General features: G+C 37.3%; 1 protein-coding gene across 6 annotated transcripts in view; it reads right to left on the reverse strand.

The window, feature by feature from the left end:
* The window catches only part of LOC308506784 (transcription elongation factor A protein 1), a 140,465-nt gene that overhangs the window by 76,058 nt on the left and 48,495 nt on the right, over positions 1 to 15,912 (reverse strand). For 4 of the 6 annotated variants that reach the window (XM_081070723.1, XM_081070728.1, XM_081070727.1 and 1 more), the window contains 4 exons: positions 15,253 to 15,300; positions 13,244 to 13,314; positions 10,096 to 10,169; positions 7,910 to 8,011 (listed from right to left, as the gene is read on the reverse strand). In XM_081070723.1, the coding sequence (XP_080926849.1) occupies positions 7,910 to 8,011; positions 10,096 to 10,169; positions 13,244 to 13,314; positions 15,253 to 15,300 (295 nt within the window). The remainder of the gene's footprint in view (positions 1 to 7,909; positions 8,012 to 10,095; positions 10,170 to 13,243; positions 13,315 to 15,252; positions 15,301 to 15,912) is intronic. The other 2 variants (XM_081070724.1, XM_081070729.1) reach the window with 1 other exon arrangement.

The raw sequence follows: 15,912 nt of genomic DNA on the forward strand, positions 1-15,912 counted from the left end.
CTTCTGAAATCTCAATGCTGCCTCTGCAGCCTGATGCAGAGCCTGTGTGTCTCAGTAGCTCTGGTTGCCCCAGCAGGGATCCGCCCAGAAAAAGAGGGGTTGGGTTGGCTGTGAGAGGTAGCTGGTACATTTGTGCCTCTGAGCAATGGCGACTACTAGGCCACAGCGATCTCGCCCCTACAGCTCTTTCCCTATCGCCAGGATGTGCATTTGTGGCTGTGGAACCGTAGCTCCAATTCTGAATGTTGCAGTCATACTGTTCTCTAATCTCACACTGCTACCTTTTCTTCTGGAGCCTGCTTCTAACACTGGGAGGGTGGGGGGAAATCGGTCAGGCTCTGTGTCTTTGTTTTCTGTTTTCTGTCTGGCAGTGAGGGCTTAAATCACAGTTCTCAACCTTCTGTATTCATTCTTTGCTCCAAGGTCTCTGCCCCAAACACTGGGTTCAACTGTATTATATATATGCTGACAACTCAGGCAGGACTTTGGGCTACAGGGAGAGTACCTGCATCTTGGATTCTTCCTTCTCCCAAGACTGCAGTGAGCTCTGGACTGCGGCCTGCATCCTGCATCCCTTGTCTGTGTATTTCCCCTTTCCCTCCTCCCCTGCTCACTCGATTTGCCCACCTTGGGATGATTCGATGCAAGGATGTCTGACACGTTTGTGTGTTGCTTAAGTTATCCTTTGTAATTTTCCATACATCTTAAAATGTATCAAGTACTTCAAATATGAGATTTATGATAATAGGACTTATTTCTTATTCCATTCTACGGAATTCATAATAAAGACAACGTAGTGTACCCATAAAGCCTACTAATACATCACAAAAGTCTAAAAAAAGTGTTTTTAAAAAAGGATGAGAGACATCATCAAAATGGCGGCACGAGGTGAGCCTCTGTAAATCTCCCCTAGAATTATTTACAACAAATTGAACAACTATAATTCCACAAAGGGACTCCCTGCACAGCAGACAGCCAAGACAAACAGGCCCACTACTAAATTCACCTAAAGGTGGGCAAATCCCGTGAGCGGGGGAGGAGGTAAAACATAAGTGCGGAGACTGAGCCACGTGGGTGCAGGACGCAGACCTAGTTCAATACTCTGAGCTCGCAGCATCCCAGAACTAGCGCAGCTGAGGGAGAGGGAAGAATTCGGACCACTAGGGCTACGTTTATGGCCCACAGGGCTGAGGGGATAGCATATAACACGGCTGAACCCAATGAACACAGCAGACACCTCGGAGAAAGGACTGAGGGAAGAAGGATGAAAACGGTGGTTTAAGCCCTCACTACCAAGCAGAGAACTGAAGCCGTAGGCACTGAGAGTAGACGCCACCTCCCTACCTTCCCAGATCTCGCCTCACTGCCACCTGCCGGTGCCAGAAACGGAACAGTAGCACTGTCAGATCAAAACAACAGAATATTTGCTGTTCTGAGAACTGTGGACCACAGACAAATATTCACAGCCCAACCAGTTCTCGCAAAGGGGAGGGAGCTCTGGAAGCAGGACTGGCTGTGGTGGTGGGCGCCGCCATTGCTCTGAGCCAACTCTCACAACTAACTCCACTCCTGGCCCCACCTACCAGGGAGGATCCCTGCAGGAGTAAACAGAACTGCTGAAACATACAGGCTCTGAATCTGGTGCAGAAAGAACTTTGGAACTTCAAAAGCTCTTCGCAAACCCACATGGACATTGTGCCCAGTGACCCAGGCAAACGATTAACAGAGGAGAAGCCGTCTCCCAGGGAATCACCCCATTGTGTGAGAAGCTGGAAAAGTGCAGAAAAAACATCGCACTACCATGTGAGAGAGAAAAAAGGCTGCAGTCGGAGAGAAAACATTTTACCAAGTACTGGAAAACAAAAAAAAGACCTCTTCCTATCAACCTGTTGAAGAACCACTCCTGTAGATGTATAGGAAGAAAAATAACAAATCAATAATTGCCATGAATAACCAAGGCAACAAGACAGCTCAGAAAGAAAGTGAAAGTCTCCATAAAAAACATACGTAAAGATATGGAAATATGTAACTTAAATGACAGAATTCAAGATTGCAGTTCTGAAAAAACTCAATCAGATGCAAGAAAACACAGAAAGGCAGTTTAATGAACTCAGAAACACAATCAAAGAAACACATGAGCATTTTACGAAAGAGATTGAAATTTTTGAAAAGAACCAAATAGAATTTCTGGAGATTAAGAAATCAATAGAAGAAATTAAGAATGAAATAGCCAGCTTAGGTAGTAGAGTTGAACAGGTGGAGGAAAGAATCAGTGACATCGAAGATAGAAACCTGGAAATGACACGGATGGAAGAAGAAAGAGACTTGAGACTTAAAAGAAATGAAAGAACTCTACAAGAACTTTCTGACTCCATCAGAAAGAGCAGTACAAGAATAATGGGCATACCAGTAGTAGAAGAAAGAGAGAAGGGAACAGAGACTATATTCAAACAAATTGTCGATGAGAACTTCCCAAACCTGTGTACACAACTCGATCCTCGAATCCAAGAAGCAAATAGAACACCTAATTACCTCATCCCCAACAGGCCTTCTCCAAGGCACATTGTATTGAAGTTGTCTAAAATCAACGATAAATAAAGAATCCTCAAGGCAGCCAGAAAAAGAAGATGGTAACCTACAAAGGAAAGCCCATTAGATTACTATCAAGTCTTTCAGCAGAAACTCTGCAAGCAAGGAGGGAGTAGAACCAAATATTCAAATTATTGAAAGAGTGAAATCATAAGTCAAGAATAATATATCCAGCAAAGAAACTCTTTAGATGTGAAGGAGGAATAAAGACCTTTCCGGACATACAGAAGCTGAGGGAATTTTCTAACACACAACCTGCACTGCAAGAAATACTAAAGGAGGCCTTTCGACCACCATCAACAAGGACAATTTGTGGCAACCAAAACATAAAAAGGGGGAGAGTAAAAGCCTGAACCGGAATATGGGAATGGAGAAAGTAACCGTGCTGAAGAAAATGGAACACTCTAAATATCAAACTTCCTTTTACATAACTTAAGTGTAACCACTCAAAAAAAAATCCAGAACTGAAACACATACTGTAATAAAAGAAGAAACACAGGTAAACATGAAAGAATACCACCACACGGAAATAACACACAAACAACAAAAGGCAAAGAAACAATGGAAATACAGCCTTACCAGAAAACTAAATATAGAATGACAGGAAATCCTCATATATCAATAATCACTCTAAATGTAAATGGACTAAACTCACCAATAAAAAGGCACAGAGTAGCAGATTGGATCAAAAAACTAAATCCAACCATTTGCTGTCTCCAAGACACACATCTCAGCTACGAGGACAAGCATAGACTCAAAGTGAAAGGTTGGAAATACACACTCCACGCAAATGGTATCCATAGAAAATCAGGTGTAGCCATACTGATATCAGATGAAACAGACTTCCGAGTGAAAAAGGTAACAAGAGACAAAGTTGGACATTTCATACTGGTAAAGGGGACTATACAATAAGAAGACATAACAGTCATCAATATTTATTCCCCCAATCAGGGAGCACCAGCATATATCAAGCAACTAATAACAAAACTAAAGGGAGAAATTGACCAAAACACAATTATACAGGGAACTTAAATACATCATTGAGAGCTATGGATAGATCATCCAAACAGAAAATAAATAACAAAATAGCAGTCCTAAATGACACATTAGATGAAATGGACATACTTGACATATATAGAGCAGTTCATCCTAAAACATTAGAATATACATGTTTCTTTAGTGTACGTGGAACATTCTCAAGGATAGACCATATATTGGTACACAAAATCAGCCTAAGCAAATTTAAGAAGAATGAAATCATACCAAGCATATTCTCTGATCACAAGGGTTTGAAATTGGATATCAACTGCAAAAAGAAAGCAGGAAAAAACATGAATAGATTCAGATTAAACAAAATACTTTTAAAGAACGACCAGGTCAAAGAAGGAATTAGAGGAGAGATCAAAAGATACATAGAAACAAATGACATTGAAAATACATCCTACGAAAATTTTTCGGATGCAGCGAAAGCAGTTTGAAAAGGGTGATTTATATCATTGATATCATGATGTATTTAAGGCCTGTTTCAAGAAAAAAGGAAAATCTCCAATACATAACCTCACGTTACACCTTAAAGAACTAGAAAAAGAGAACAAATGAAACACAAGGTCAGCAGAAGAAAGGAAATAACAAAATTCAGAGCAGGACTAAATGAAATGGAGAACAAAAAGACAATAAAAAAATTAATGTGACAACGAGCTGGTTCTTTGAAAGGATTATCAAAATTGACAAACCCACAGCTAGACTACTAAGATAAAAAAAGACAAGACACTAATTAACAAAATCAGAAATGAAAAAGTGGAAGTTATCACGAACACCACAGAAATATAAAGGATCATTCAAGAATATTTCAAAGGACTATATGCCACCCAATTCAATAACCTAGAAGAAATGGACAAGTTCTTAGAAACATATAGCCTTCCTAGGCTGAACCATAAAAATTGGAAAAGCTAAACAGACTGATCACCAGTAGCAAAATTGAATCAGTCATACAAAACCTTCCCAAAAGCAAAAGTCTGGGACCAGATGGCTTCACTAGTGAATTCTAACAAATCTTCAAAGAGGATCTAATACCAATTGTGCTCAAACTCTTCCAAAAAATTGAAGAAGAGACAGTACGCCCCCAACTCATTTTATGAGGCCAACATTACCCTGATACCAAAACCTGGTAAGGACAACACAAACAAAGAAAACTACAGACCAATATCTCTGATGATACAGATGCAAAAATCCTACACAAAATTCTAGCAAATCGAATACAACAATGTACTAAAAAGGTTATTCATCACGACCAAGTGGGGTTCATCCCCGGAGCACAAGGATGGTTCAACATCCGCAAATCCATCAATGTGATACATCACATAAACAAAATAAAGGACAAAAATCATATGATTCTATCAATTGATGCAGAAAAGGCATTTGATAAGATACAACATCCATTTACGACTAAAACGCTTAATAAAATAGCTATAGATGGAAAATACCTTAACATAATAAAGGCCATATGACAAACCCTTAGCTAATCTCTTAATTAATGGTGAAAAACTGAAGCCCTTTGCTCTACGTTCAGGAACACAATAGGGCTGTCCTCTATCACCTCTGCTTTTCAACATAGTATTGGAAGTCCTTGCCAGAGCAATCAGGCAAAAGAAAGAAATAAAAGGCATCCAAATTGGGAATGAAAAAGTTAAACTGTCTCTCTTTGCAGATGATGCTATGTATAGAAAACCCTAAAGACTCCACCAAAAAGTTATTAGAAACAATCAACGAATACAGTCAAGTTGCCAGCTACAAAAAATGTACAAAAGTCCATTGCATTTCTATATACTTACAATGAAACCTCAGAAAAAGAAATACAAAAAACAATTCATTTTGCAATTGCAGCGAAAAGAATAAAATATCTACGAATAAACTTAACCAAGGATGTAAAAGTCCTATATGCTGAAAACTACAAGAGATTTTTAAAAGAAATTGAAGAAGACAATAAGAAATGGAAAGACATTCCGTGCTCATGGATTGGAAGAATCAACATAGTTAAAATGGCCATATTACCCAAAGCGATACACAGATTTAATGCAATCCCCATCAGAATCCCAATGGCATTTTTTAAAGAAATAGAACAAGAAATCATCAGAGTTGTTTAGAATCACAAAAGACCCCGAATAGCCAAAGCAATCTTAAGAAAAAAGAACAATGCTGAAGGTACCACACTCGCTGGCTTTAGCTTGTACTACAGGGCTACAATAATCAAAACAGCATGGTATTGGCAGAAAAACAGACACATGGACCAATGGAATAGAATTGACCCAGAAATAAAACCACATAAATATGGACATATAATTTTTGACAAAGAAGCAGAAATCATACTATGGAGAAAAGACAGCCTCTTCAATAAATGGTGCTGAGAGAATTGGATAGCTACGTGGAAAAGAATGAAACTGGACTGCTATCTGTCACCATGTACCAAAATTAATTCAAAATGGATCAAAGGCTTAAGCATAAGACCAGAAACAATAAACTGCATAGAAGAAAACATAAGTACTAAACTTATGGATCTTGGGTTCGAAGATCATTTTATGAATTTGACTCCAAAGGCAAGGGAAGTAAAAGCTAAAATAAATGAATGGGACTATATCAAACTTAGAAGCTTCTGCACAGCAAAAGAAACCATCGACAAAACAAAGAGGCAACCAACTGAATGGGAGAAGATTTAGCAAACAGTGCCTCCGATAAGGGGCTAACATCCAAAGTATACAAGGAACTCATGCAACTCAACAACAAAAAAACAAACAACCCAATTAAAAATTGGACAGAGGAAGAGACATTTCTCCAAAGAGGACATACAAATGGCCAACAGACATGAAAAAATGCTCAACATCACAATCATCAGAGAAATGGAAATAAAAACCACAATGAGATATCACCTCACCCCAGTCAGAACGGCTACCATCAACAAGACAAATAGTAACAAGCGTTGGAGAGGCTGTGGAGAAAAAGGAACCCTCATACACTGTTGGTGGGAATGCAGTGTGGTGCAGCCATTATGGAAGGCATTGTGGAGGTTCCTGAAAAAATTATGAATGGAATTACCATATGACCCAGCAATCCCTATCCTGGGCATCTACCCAAAAAATCTAAACACATTTATACATAGACATGTGTGCTCCAATGTTCATTGCAGCTTTATTTACGGTTGCCAAGACATGGAAACAACCAAAATGTCCTTCGATAGATGAATGGATAAAGAAATTGTGGTATATATACACAATGGAATATTATTCGGCGGTAAGAAAAGATGAAATAGGACCATTTGTGACAACATGGATGGATCTTGAGAATATAATGCTAAGCGAAATACGTCAGACAAAAAGCGGAGAACCCTCTGATTTCACTGATATGTGGTATATAAACTGAAAACAACAAAAGAACAAGACAAACAAATGAGAAACAAAAACTCATAGACACATACAATAGTTTAGTGGTTACCAGAGGGTAAGGGAAGTAGGGGGTGGGAGATTAGGCTAAGGGGGATCAAATATATGGTGATGGAAGGAGAACTGACTCTGGGTGGTGAACACACAATGGGATTTATAGATGATGTAATACAGAATTGTACACCTGAAATCTATGTAATTTTACTAACAATTGTCATCCCAATAAACTTAAAAAAAAAAAGAAATGCAAATCAAAACTACAGTGAGATACCATTTCACACCCAGTAGGATAGCTTTTATAATAAAAATAAAAAAAAAACCCAGGAAACAAGAAATGTCAGTATGGTTGTGGAGAAATTGGAACCCTTTTACACTGTTGGTGAAAACGTAAAGTAGTGCAGTTGCTGTGGAAAACAATATGGAGATTCCTTAAAAACTTAAAAATTACCGTATGATCCTGCAATTCCACTTCCAACTGTAGGGACTCACATAGGTATCTGCACACCCATGATTACAGCAGCATTATTTGCAATTGCCAAAGGTAGGAGCAACCCAAGTGTCCATTGATAAATGAGTAAGTGGATTAATAAGAAAAAAAAAGATGACTGATGTAAACAATGGGCTTTGGGTGACAATGATGTGCCAGCGTAGGTTCACTGATTGTAGCCAACGTGCCATTGGGTTGCAGGATGTCAACAGTGGGAAGAGGGCTGTCCATATATGGAGACAGTGGGCATATGGGAACTTTCTGTAGTTTCTGCTCGATTTTGCTGGGAACCTAAAACTATTCTAAAAATAAACTTTATTAAAAAAAATTTATTCTCTCCCCAACATCATCTGCTATCTCTTATCTCAGTAATTTAATGTTGCTTAATCAATCAGGCTACCTGTGGAAACGAAGCCCGCAGTGGAAGCCAGCAACTGAGTGCCGTGACACCTGCCAGTTTCTGCTGTGTGGTAAGAGCAGTGTATAAAGATAAAGCTCCTCCCTGGAAAGACAAGCAGGGAAAGTAAATGGAACACATCTTCTGCTAACAGCAACTTAAGAGATTTCTTGTTAACAATGTCCATAAAAAGATGAAACTGGATGGCTTATGTCAAATCAAATCAGGCAAACAACATCCATCCTACAGTGTCCTAAAGCACATGGTTTCTCTAAACTGACCACTGTGAAAACATAGCGACTACCCAGTCAGTCAAACACAGTTAGCAGAGTTTTAACTGCTGCACTCACAACTGCCCTAGGAATATTCTGAATTCACAGTTACTAGTTTCTCCTCTGAAAAGTGTTAGGTACACAATCAAATCTCCTCTTAAATTGGTATTATTTTCCAAAACAGGAATTCAAGATAATAAGGAATATATAGCAGAAGACACCTTTAGAATATCTGCCTATCCAGCTCACAACACCCTGCATTTTGGGAACTGCATTCCCATCAGTCATCTAGATTCCACATCACTTTGACTTTGCCCATGGATCACTGGGCCACATGAAGACATGAGATCCTTTCTCATTCAAGATAGTCATGTTCTTTCTTCCCAGGATTTTTAAATTGGGATTTAGTGACTGTCTTTTTGTGTAGCTGGAACATGTAAACTCAAGAACTGGAAATGATATAGGCTGCACAAGCTTATATAGCCAACGGCAGCAAATGAAGCAGATGAGCAGAGAAGCAGATATGAAGACGTAGAGAAGGTCCTAATGGCTTTCCAAGTCCTATCTATTTCCGGAGGCCTTGCTTCATTCTCGTCCTTGGTTTCCTTAATGTGATCCCACAGGCTCATAACTTTTCCTCGCTTAAGGTATTAGGAGTTGGTTTCTATAAATTGTGATCAACAAATATCAAGTACACAGACTCCTATGTTCACTTCCTATTTGAATCAAGCATTCATTTTTCTACCTATAAGTATGTCACAATGTGTAATACAAAGTATATTATCTGTGAATTTCAACAAATACCAAATCAGTAACATGTTTTACTGTATTGTATCAACAGCCTACCTTTCTACTGAATTCTAACTTTTAAATAATTCCCTAATTGTGACATTGCCCTAATGCAGCGTGTCTGACACTAAGTTAATGATTTAGAAGATTTACAGATTAGAAGCTATAGCAGTTTGGGGATGGATAACAGGGCAAACAGGTGATAAGCTGAAATAAAGACGTAATATCAACATGAGGTAATTATGCCTATAGAAAAAGTATAGAAGGTAGAAGAAAAAGTACATAAAGAGAAGATACCAAAAATAAGCATCACATATTTATATCTAAAACTTATTTTACATGATAAAAAGAGGGAAGAGGATAGAGTGACATCACCAAGATGGCAACATAGGTTGTTCCTCACTTCGCTCTCCCTCACAAGAACAACTAACAACGATTCAAGAATAAGACACCTCTGAGAGAATCCTAGAATACAAGCGTGAGGCTGAAGCACCACAAAGACCAAGCAGACTGCATTAGAAGGGAAAGAGAAGCAGCACACGTTGACCGTATTGCCCCGCTATCAGGCTAACACAGCACCACACAGACATGTCTCCCCTGAGCCTCCAGTGGGACCAGTGCCCCCAGCATGTGGGCTGCTTTGTGGGAGCCCTTACTCTGATCTCACCCCACATGGATTGCAGGGGAATCTGCAGGGCTCAACCAGTGGGAATCTGTTACAAAAAGAGGGAAGAAGTTCTCTTGTCTTATACCTTACTGTCCCTATTAGTAGTCTCTTCCTAGACAGGGGACTTATATCTGTATTTAAGTTAGTTTTGTTTAAAGGGATACATAGTGTTAATATTCCAGGTTCCAATCAATTTACTTAACAAATTGATTTTCTAGATGTAATCTAGAAGGTAAAGGCTACTGCTGAAGAGAGAAAACTAGAAAAGCAACAGAGTATAAAGTATTCTCAATAATTATTTCTAGTCCATTCGTACTTAATTCAGCATTAAAAATACGTAGTATATCAGATTCTATAACATCTTCTTAAAAAAGGATGCCTCCATAGAAAAAGGATTGAAACCACAGACTTCTAGATAAATATACTGATGGTACTGACATACCACCCAAACTTTATCTTACCTGAGAAAATCCTCCCAAAATAATTCTGTTTGAAGGAATGCCATTCTTCACCTCTTGCTCTATCAAAGCTTTTACTAAAAACAACATGAAAGTGAAATCACCAATACTTTCAAAGTTAAAGCCATTGATACAATTTAAATGGAAAAATATTAATGACAGAAAAGCATAAAGTATATTAAAGTCAAAACAAGTGAAAAACTTGAAACACTCTATTAAAATACAAAATTAGAATGTATATTCATCATAAAACCCAGATTTTCCAGGTGCTACTTAAACTGTTCAATTGTTATACACTTTATAAACAACGGTTCTTTCATCAATACATGGATATTCTTTTATCTATGGTCAATTCTGCTTATATACATTTTGTATTTCTCTCTCTTCAAATGAACCATAGGCATTTGTACCTAAAAGTTGTGATTTTAAAATAGTAAGTAGTTAAGAAGGTAGTTTTTGGAGGTGTTAACCCACTGCCTTCTCAGACCATCAGTGCTCTGATAATAAATGCTTATTCTATGATCCTCCCCCCCAAAAATGTAAGTACATAAAGCAGATTACATGGTTTGTGATTTACAGTTATTTCAACAGTTCATTCTATTATTTTTTTAAAAAACACAGTATTAAATTTTCCTATAGCCAGTAAATGTAGGAACAAATCAAATGAGTTCTTTTTCTGCAAAATACTTTGGCATGCATCATTAAACATATCTGATAACTCCTAGAATTTCCTTTCTTTATAGTCACTCTGAGTTTTTGGAATAACTGCACCTTTTACAAATTTACAGTGGTACCTGGTTTTGGAATGTCTCCATTGACGAACATTTTAGTTTACGAACACCATAAATTTTATGGATCTATGGTATCATTAGATAGTAAAATTCTTGCTAAATTTGCAGTTTTAGGAGTTGATTTTAAAGGTCTGGAACAGATTAACCCATTTTGCATTACTTTCTATGGGGAAACCGTGCCTCAGTTTTCGAACGTTTCAGAACTCGAACAGTCTTCCAGAACGGATTACATTCGAAAACCGAGGTACCACTGTATCGTTTTTCATTTTTAACATATATGCAAGAGTTTCATTTTTTAAGATTAAAATTTCCAACTTTATATTTCCTTTTTATCAAAAACCAAAAATCTGCTTTAATTATTAGAACATTGGGGGAAAAAAACAAGTGCACAAATTAAAATTTATTTTGTTTTTTTATAAAGTTTAGTTCTAAGTTAGGATTAGTATGACAAGGTAGGAATACCCTGATTAGGGCATAGGAGAATGGGTTTAGAACAGTAAAAAGGGCTTAAGAAATAAAAGAACTGTTGAGAAGTAGAGTGATTTATTTAGGGGAAGACTGCACAGCCTCAGTTGGAAAGAAGATGCAGAAGAGGCAGGAAAGAGCCCAGCTCTGAAAAGGAAAGGCTGGGGTCGGGGCCTAGTAAATGTTAGCTGCTAGCAGCCACGGAACTGTTGGGACTATTTTCCCTCAGTTTCACAAAGCTTTACTCCCCATGGTTACACTAACAGCTGAGATAAAGTTAACAAACTACAATGACAGCAGTCAGTTGTGGAGTAGTAGGATCTAATTTCAGTCACCTTCTGCATAAGGGCAAAGGCACCACTGTGCTCCCTGAACTTAACCTGAGCACTGGCTTCTTTGTTCAGTAACATAGTTTCTCAGCCCACAAACAGAGACTTTTTCTTTCACAGCTGAGTCTGAGCCCAATTCTCTCCAATAATACATCACCTGAAGAGGAAAGAAATGGCAACTATGTCATAGGCCAACTCTATCATTAGGACAGAACTTTTTACTTTGGAACTCACCAAGCCTACCTGTCCTCTTCAAAAAGCCCAGCTCCTATCTTCCACAGGGCCTAATAACTCATTCCCATACCCAATATGTATTTTTGTCACTTTTTTTTTTGACAAAATCCTAGCTCTAGGATTCTAGCTTTGATCTACTTTTTGATGACCCTAACAGTCAGTGTTCTTGGTTTGACATTCCTAAATATCCAATGTGTTTTGAATGCATCTTCTTCCCTGTTTTAAAGTTTTTAAAAGTCCTAAAAAAAGATTTTAAGAAATATTTTTTAAAAGAATCCTACTTGTTTGGGGGTTTAAAGCTAAAAGAACATGCAATGATTCCCTGGCTACACATTACCTCACTTCTACAATTATCAATTCACAGCCAGGCTAGTTTTATCAGTGCCTGCTGTGTCACCACTTAGAGCATTCTGAAGTCAATTCCAGTCATCACATTGTCTATTTGTAAATATTTCAGAACATGTATGTAAAAGGATGCTTCTGTGCATTTTCTAAACCCAGATTTTTCCCAATAAATCCACGTTCTTTATTCTTTTACCTAAAAAATAAACGGAATTATCCTGTTCATAAGGGAGGATGGAATACTAACCAGAGAACACATTTTAGAGATATTGTAAAGTATAGATAATACTCAATTCACAGGAGTATTAAATGAGATGATTTATAAGAATTGCCTAGTGTTACAGCTAAGTGTTCGGTCAGCGGCATCTATTATTAATACCACACTAAAATTAATATAATTTACATTATATATCATTACATCATTATATCATTATTTTCATCTGTATTTCAAGTCACCTTAATGAAGATAACTGGCCACAATTATTGAATATTCTGCTATTTTTTCTATTTGATATGTAAATCAAAGCAAAATTATTTATGTGACAGTGTTGTAGTTTGATAAATGCCACTTTCCTCCCCCCACCCATCCTCACTGAGCGCAGTTAAGTGAGTCCATATGGCCATCATGGCAGACAAGTTAGAGAGTGAGTGATCAGAAAGAAATGGAAACAGCACCACCTCCTGGGTTCATATAATTTTGTGGTATTTCTTTTTTTTTTTAATTTTTATTGGGAAATATTGGGAACAGTGTGTTTTTCCAGGACCCATCAGCTCCATGTCGTCATTATTTTCAATCTAGTTGTGTAGGGCCCAGCTCACTTGCCCATGTGGGAATAGAACTGGCGACCGTGGTGTTATGAGCACGTGCTCTAACCACTGAGTCAACTGGCCACCCAATTGTGTAGTTATTTCATCAACAACAATAAAACTATTCAATCTACTAAAATATTTCAGAATGCTTTTGTCTTTACAAAACTTTTCTGTACTTACCATTTTCTGCTGCCTGTTTAATTCCAGGTTCATCTTCCTGTGAATCTGGTGAAAGCCCAATAATATCAAACCTGGAAAACAAGGCAAAATCTTAAAAGAATCATTTGATTCTAAGAATCTCTACTGTTGGTATGTTTTACTAAACTCATACTAGTTGGGATAAAAAGGGCTGACCAAATGTATTCTCTACAACATTAAACTCAAAATGTCTACAGAGGCCAAATAATTAACTTAAACATGTGAATGTGACATTCTATAAATGCCTTTCATCCTAACTAGACACATTCTAATGTTAAAAAGTCACAGTGCTACATAATTTTAGTGTAAGAATACCTAAAAAACTTATCTAGTCCAATCTTGCACCAATGCAGGAACCTCAACCCACACTCCTAAGTTTGCAATACATTCCAGCTACTCATTTCCTCTTTTAATGCATCAGTCAATACAGTGAAATACAGCTACTAATCTCTATTCATATTCTGAAAAACTGTTTCATCACATATTACAGATATCTCAAACCAGAGACCAAGGGAAGCCTTCCTTTGGTCCTTTCAGCTTCTTTTACCTTTTTTTTTTTTAATTAAAGTTTATTGGGGTAACAATTGTTAGTAAAGTTACATAGGTTTCAGGTGTACAATTCTGTATTACATCATCTATGTATCATATTGTGAGTTCACCACCTAGTTCTTCCATCACCATATATTTGATCCCTTTTACTCTCATCTACCATCCCTTCCTTGCCCTCTGATAACCACTAAACTATTGTCTTTGTCTATGAGTTTTGGTTCTTCATTTGTTTGTCTTGTTCCTTTGTTTTCAGTTTTATATACCACATATCACTGAAATCATATGGTTCTCGACTTTTTCTGTCTGACTTATTTCACTTAACATAATAATGTCTAGATTACATCATAGATTATGCCTTTCTACTTCTTTATCAGGTTATACACTATCATTATGGTCTCTAGCAACATTAGGTAGAAAGTTTGGTTTTTGGATGGCAATTTTGCTAGAGAAGGAAAATATAAAAGAACTAAAGGCCAAGGTAGGCAGAAACTTGTAACAGTTGCCAAGAACTCTAAAGTAGATAAAAGAGAAAGTGCAGGGGTGGGTTAGTGATGGATACAGGAAGTAGAGAAGACAGACAGTAGACTGGAAGTCCTAAAGAGGTCTAAGAAAAAATAGTATGGAAACGGAAGCAAACTCAAAGGATGAACAATTATGCTTAATATCAGCTTTGAATTAAGTGACGTCAGAGATGGGACAGTTCCAGATGACAAGGCCCAAGGAATGACTGCTGATGACTAAAGGTGAGAGAACAAAATGTCACTGGGGAAGAGAAGAGCCAAGGAAGTAACAAGCCAGTCAAGTTTGTGAATGGGTCATTTACATAGGATCCGGTAGTCACCCAAAAGATAAAATGGTGGTAGAAAACAGAGTGGAAAGGAAAAAATCAGGTATCAAACTTATCATTTTTGAATAGACCTGACTGCACGCGTCTCAGACAGCAGCAGGAAAAAACTCATAGTCTGGAAGTGGCGCAGAAGAACAAAGACCTGACCCTGCCTCCTGACTATGAAGCATAGAGAGAATATGAAAATATCTTGAAAGGGTTCAAGAGGAAATGGTTTCCTTAAAAATTCACCAGCTCTCCAGAAAGAGAAGAAGTTGGAAGGGTAAAGACACCATGGCTTAATCAAAAAGACACATAGGTCATTCAAATGTTTGGTTACCGAAATCAACAAAAGTTTATCAAGCAGTGGGAGATATTTTCTTCAGTATTTCTATTTACCCACTCTCTCTTGTTTGTCTACCTGTTGACTCCTTAAATTTGCCCCTGAATCTAAAATATAAAAACTTAAATAATTAAAGGTTAAATTTAAAGTGACTTATTTAACTTTTCAAGTTAAAATAGCTAATTAAAAACTGCTATACACAAAAGCACTTCTGCTTTAAAAAAACTAAGTATAAATATAAAGTTCTTACTGAATAAGTAAATTCTTACTTACCAAGAAGGCATAGCCATATTCATATTTAATGTTACTGGCATAACTGGTCTACACGGGAAAGGAAAAAAAACAGCAAAATAAGAATACAACAAAGCAAAAAACTTGATAAATTTCTTCAAAGATAGGTAACTAAGGCTTACACAAAACTGTATTCTACAATTTTAACCTATGAGTTGTTTCACTGCATCCACACCTGTACAATTCTGTTCCCCATACTCTCCAAGTGTGTTCTGAAGACAGAGCAGCAGCTGGAAAGAACTAAGTTTGGCAAATGAAAAATATTTTCCTTTCTCAACACCCTTACTTAATACTTTCAAACCAGACATGAGAAGGAAAACCAGTAATCAAGACAGTTGGAAATGTACAAACTATGAGACTCTGGCTTAAGAGCTAAGGACATGAGCAATTTATTACACAGATAATGTAACATCAATTCCCATAAACTCAGATTACATTTTTGCTTATTTTCTAGTTCTTAGCTATATGTAACTGCTTATTTAAGAGACCTCTAAATAAATAAGGAAAATATAAATTTTGCCTAAAAGTCCATTACACCCAATTCAAGTCTGTGATAAAAATTTTGCTGGACAACCTGAATGTAGTTAGGTACAAAAGAAAGGAAAAATAAATACACTGTAACTACATCTCACCACACTCCTC

The sequence above is a fragment of the Rhinolophus hipposideros genome (assembly GCF_964194185.1).
Source record: "Rhinolophus hipposideros genome assembly, chromosome: 13".
Lineage (NCBI taxonomy): Eukaryota > Metazoa > Chordata > Mammalia > Chiroptera > Rhinolophidae > Rhinolophus > Rhinolophus hipposideros.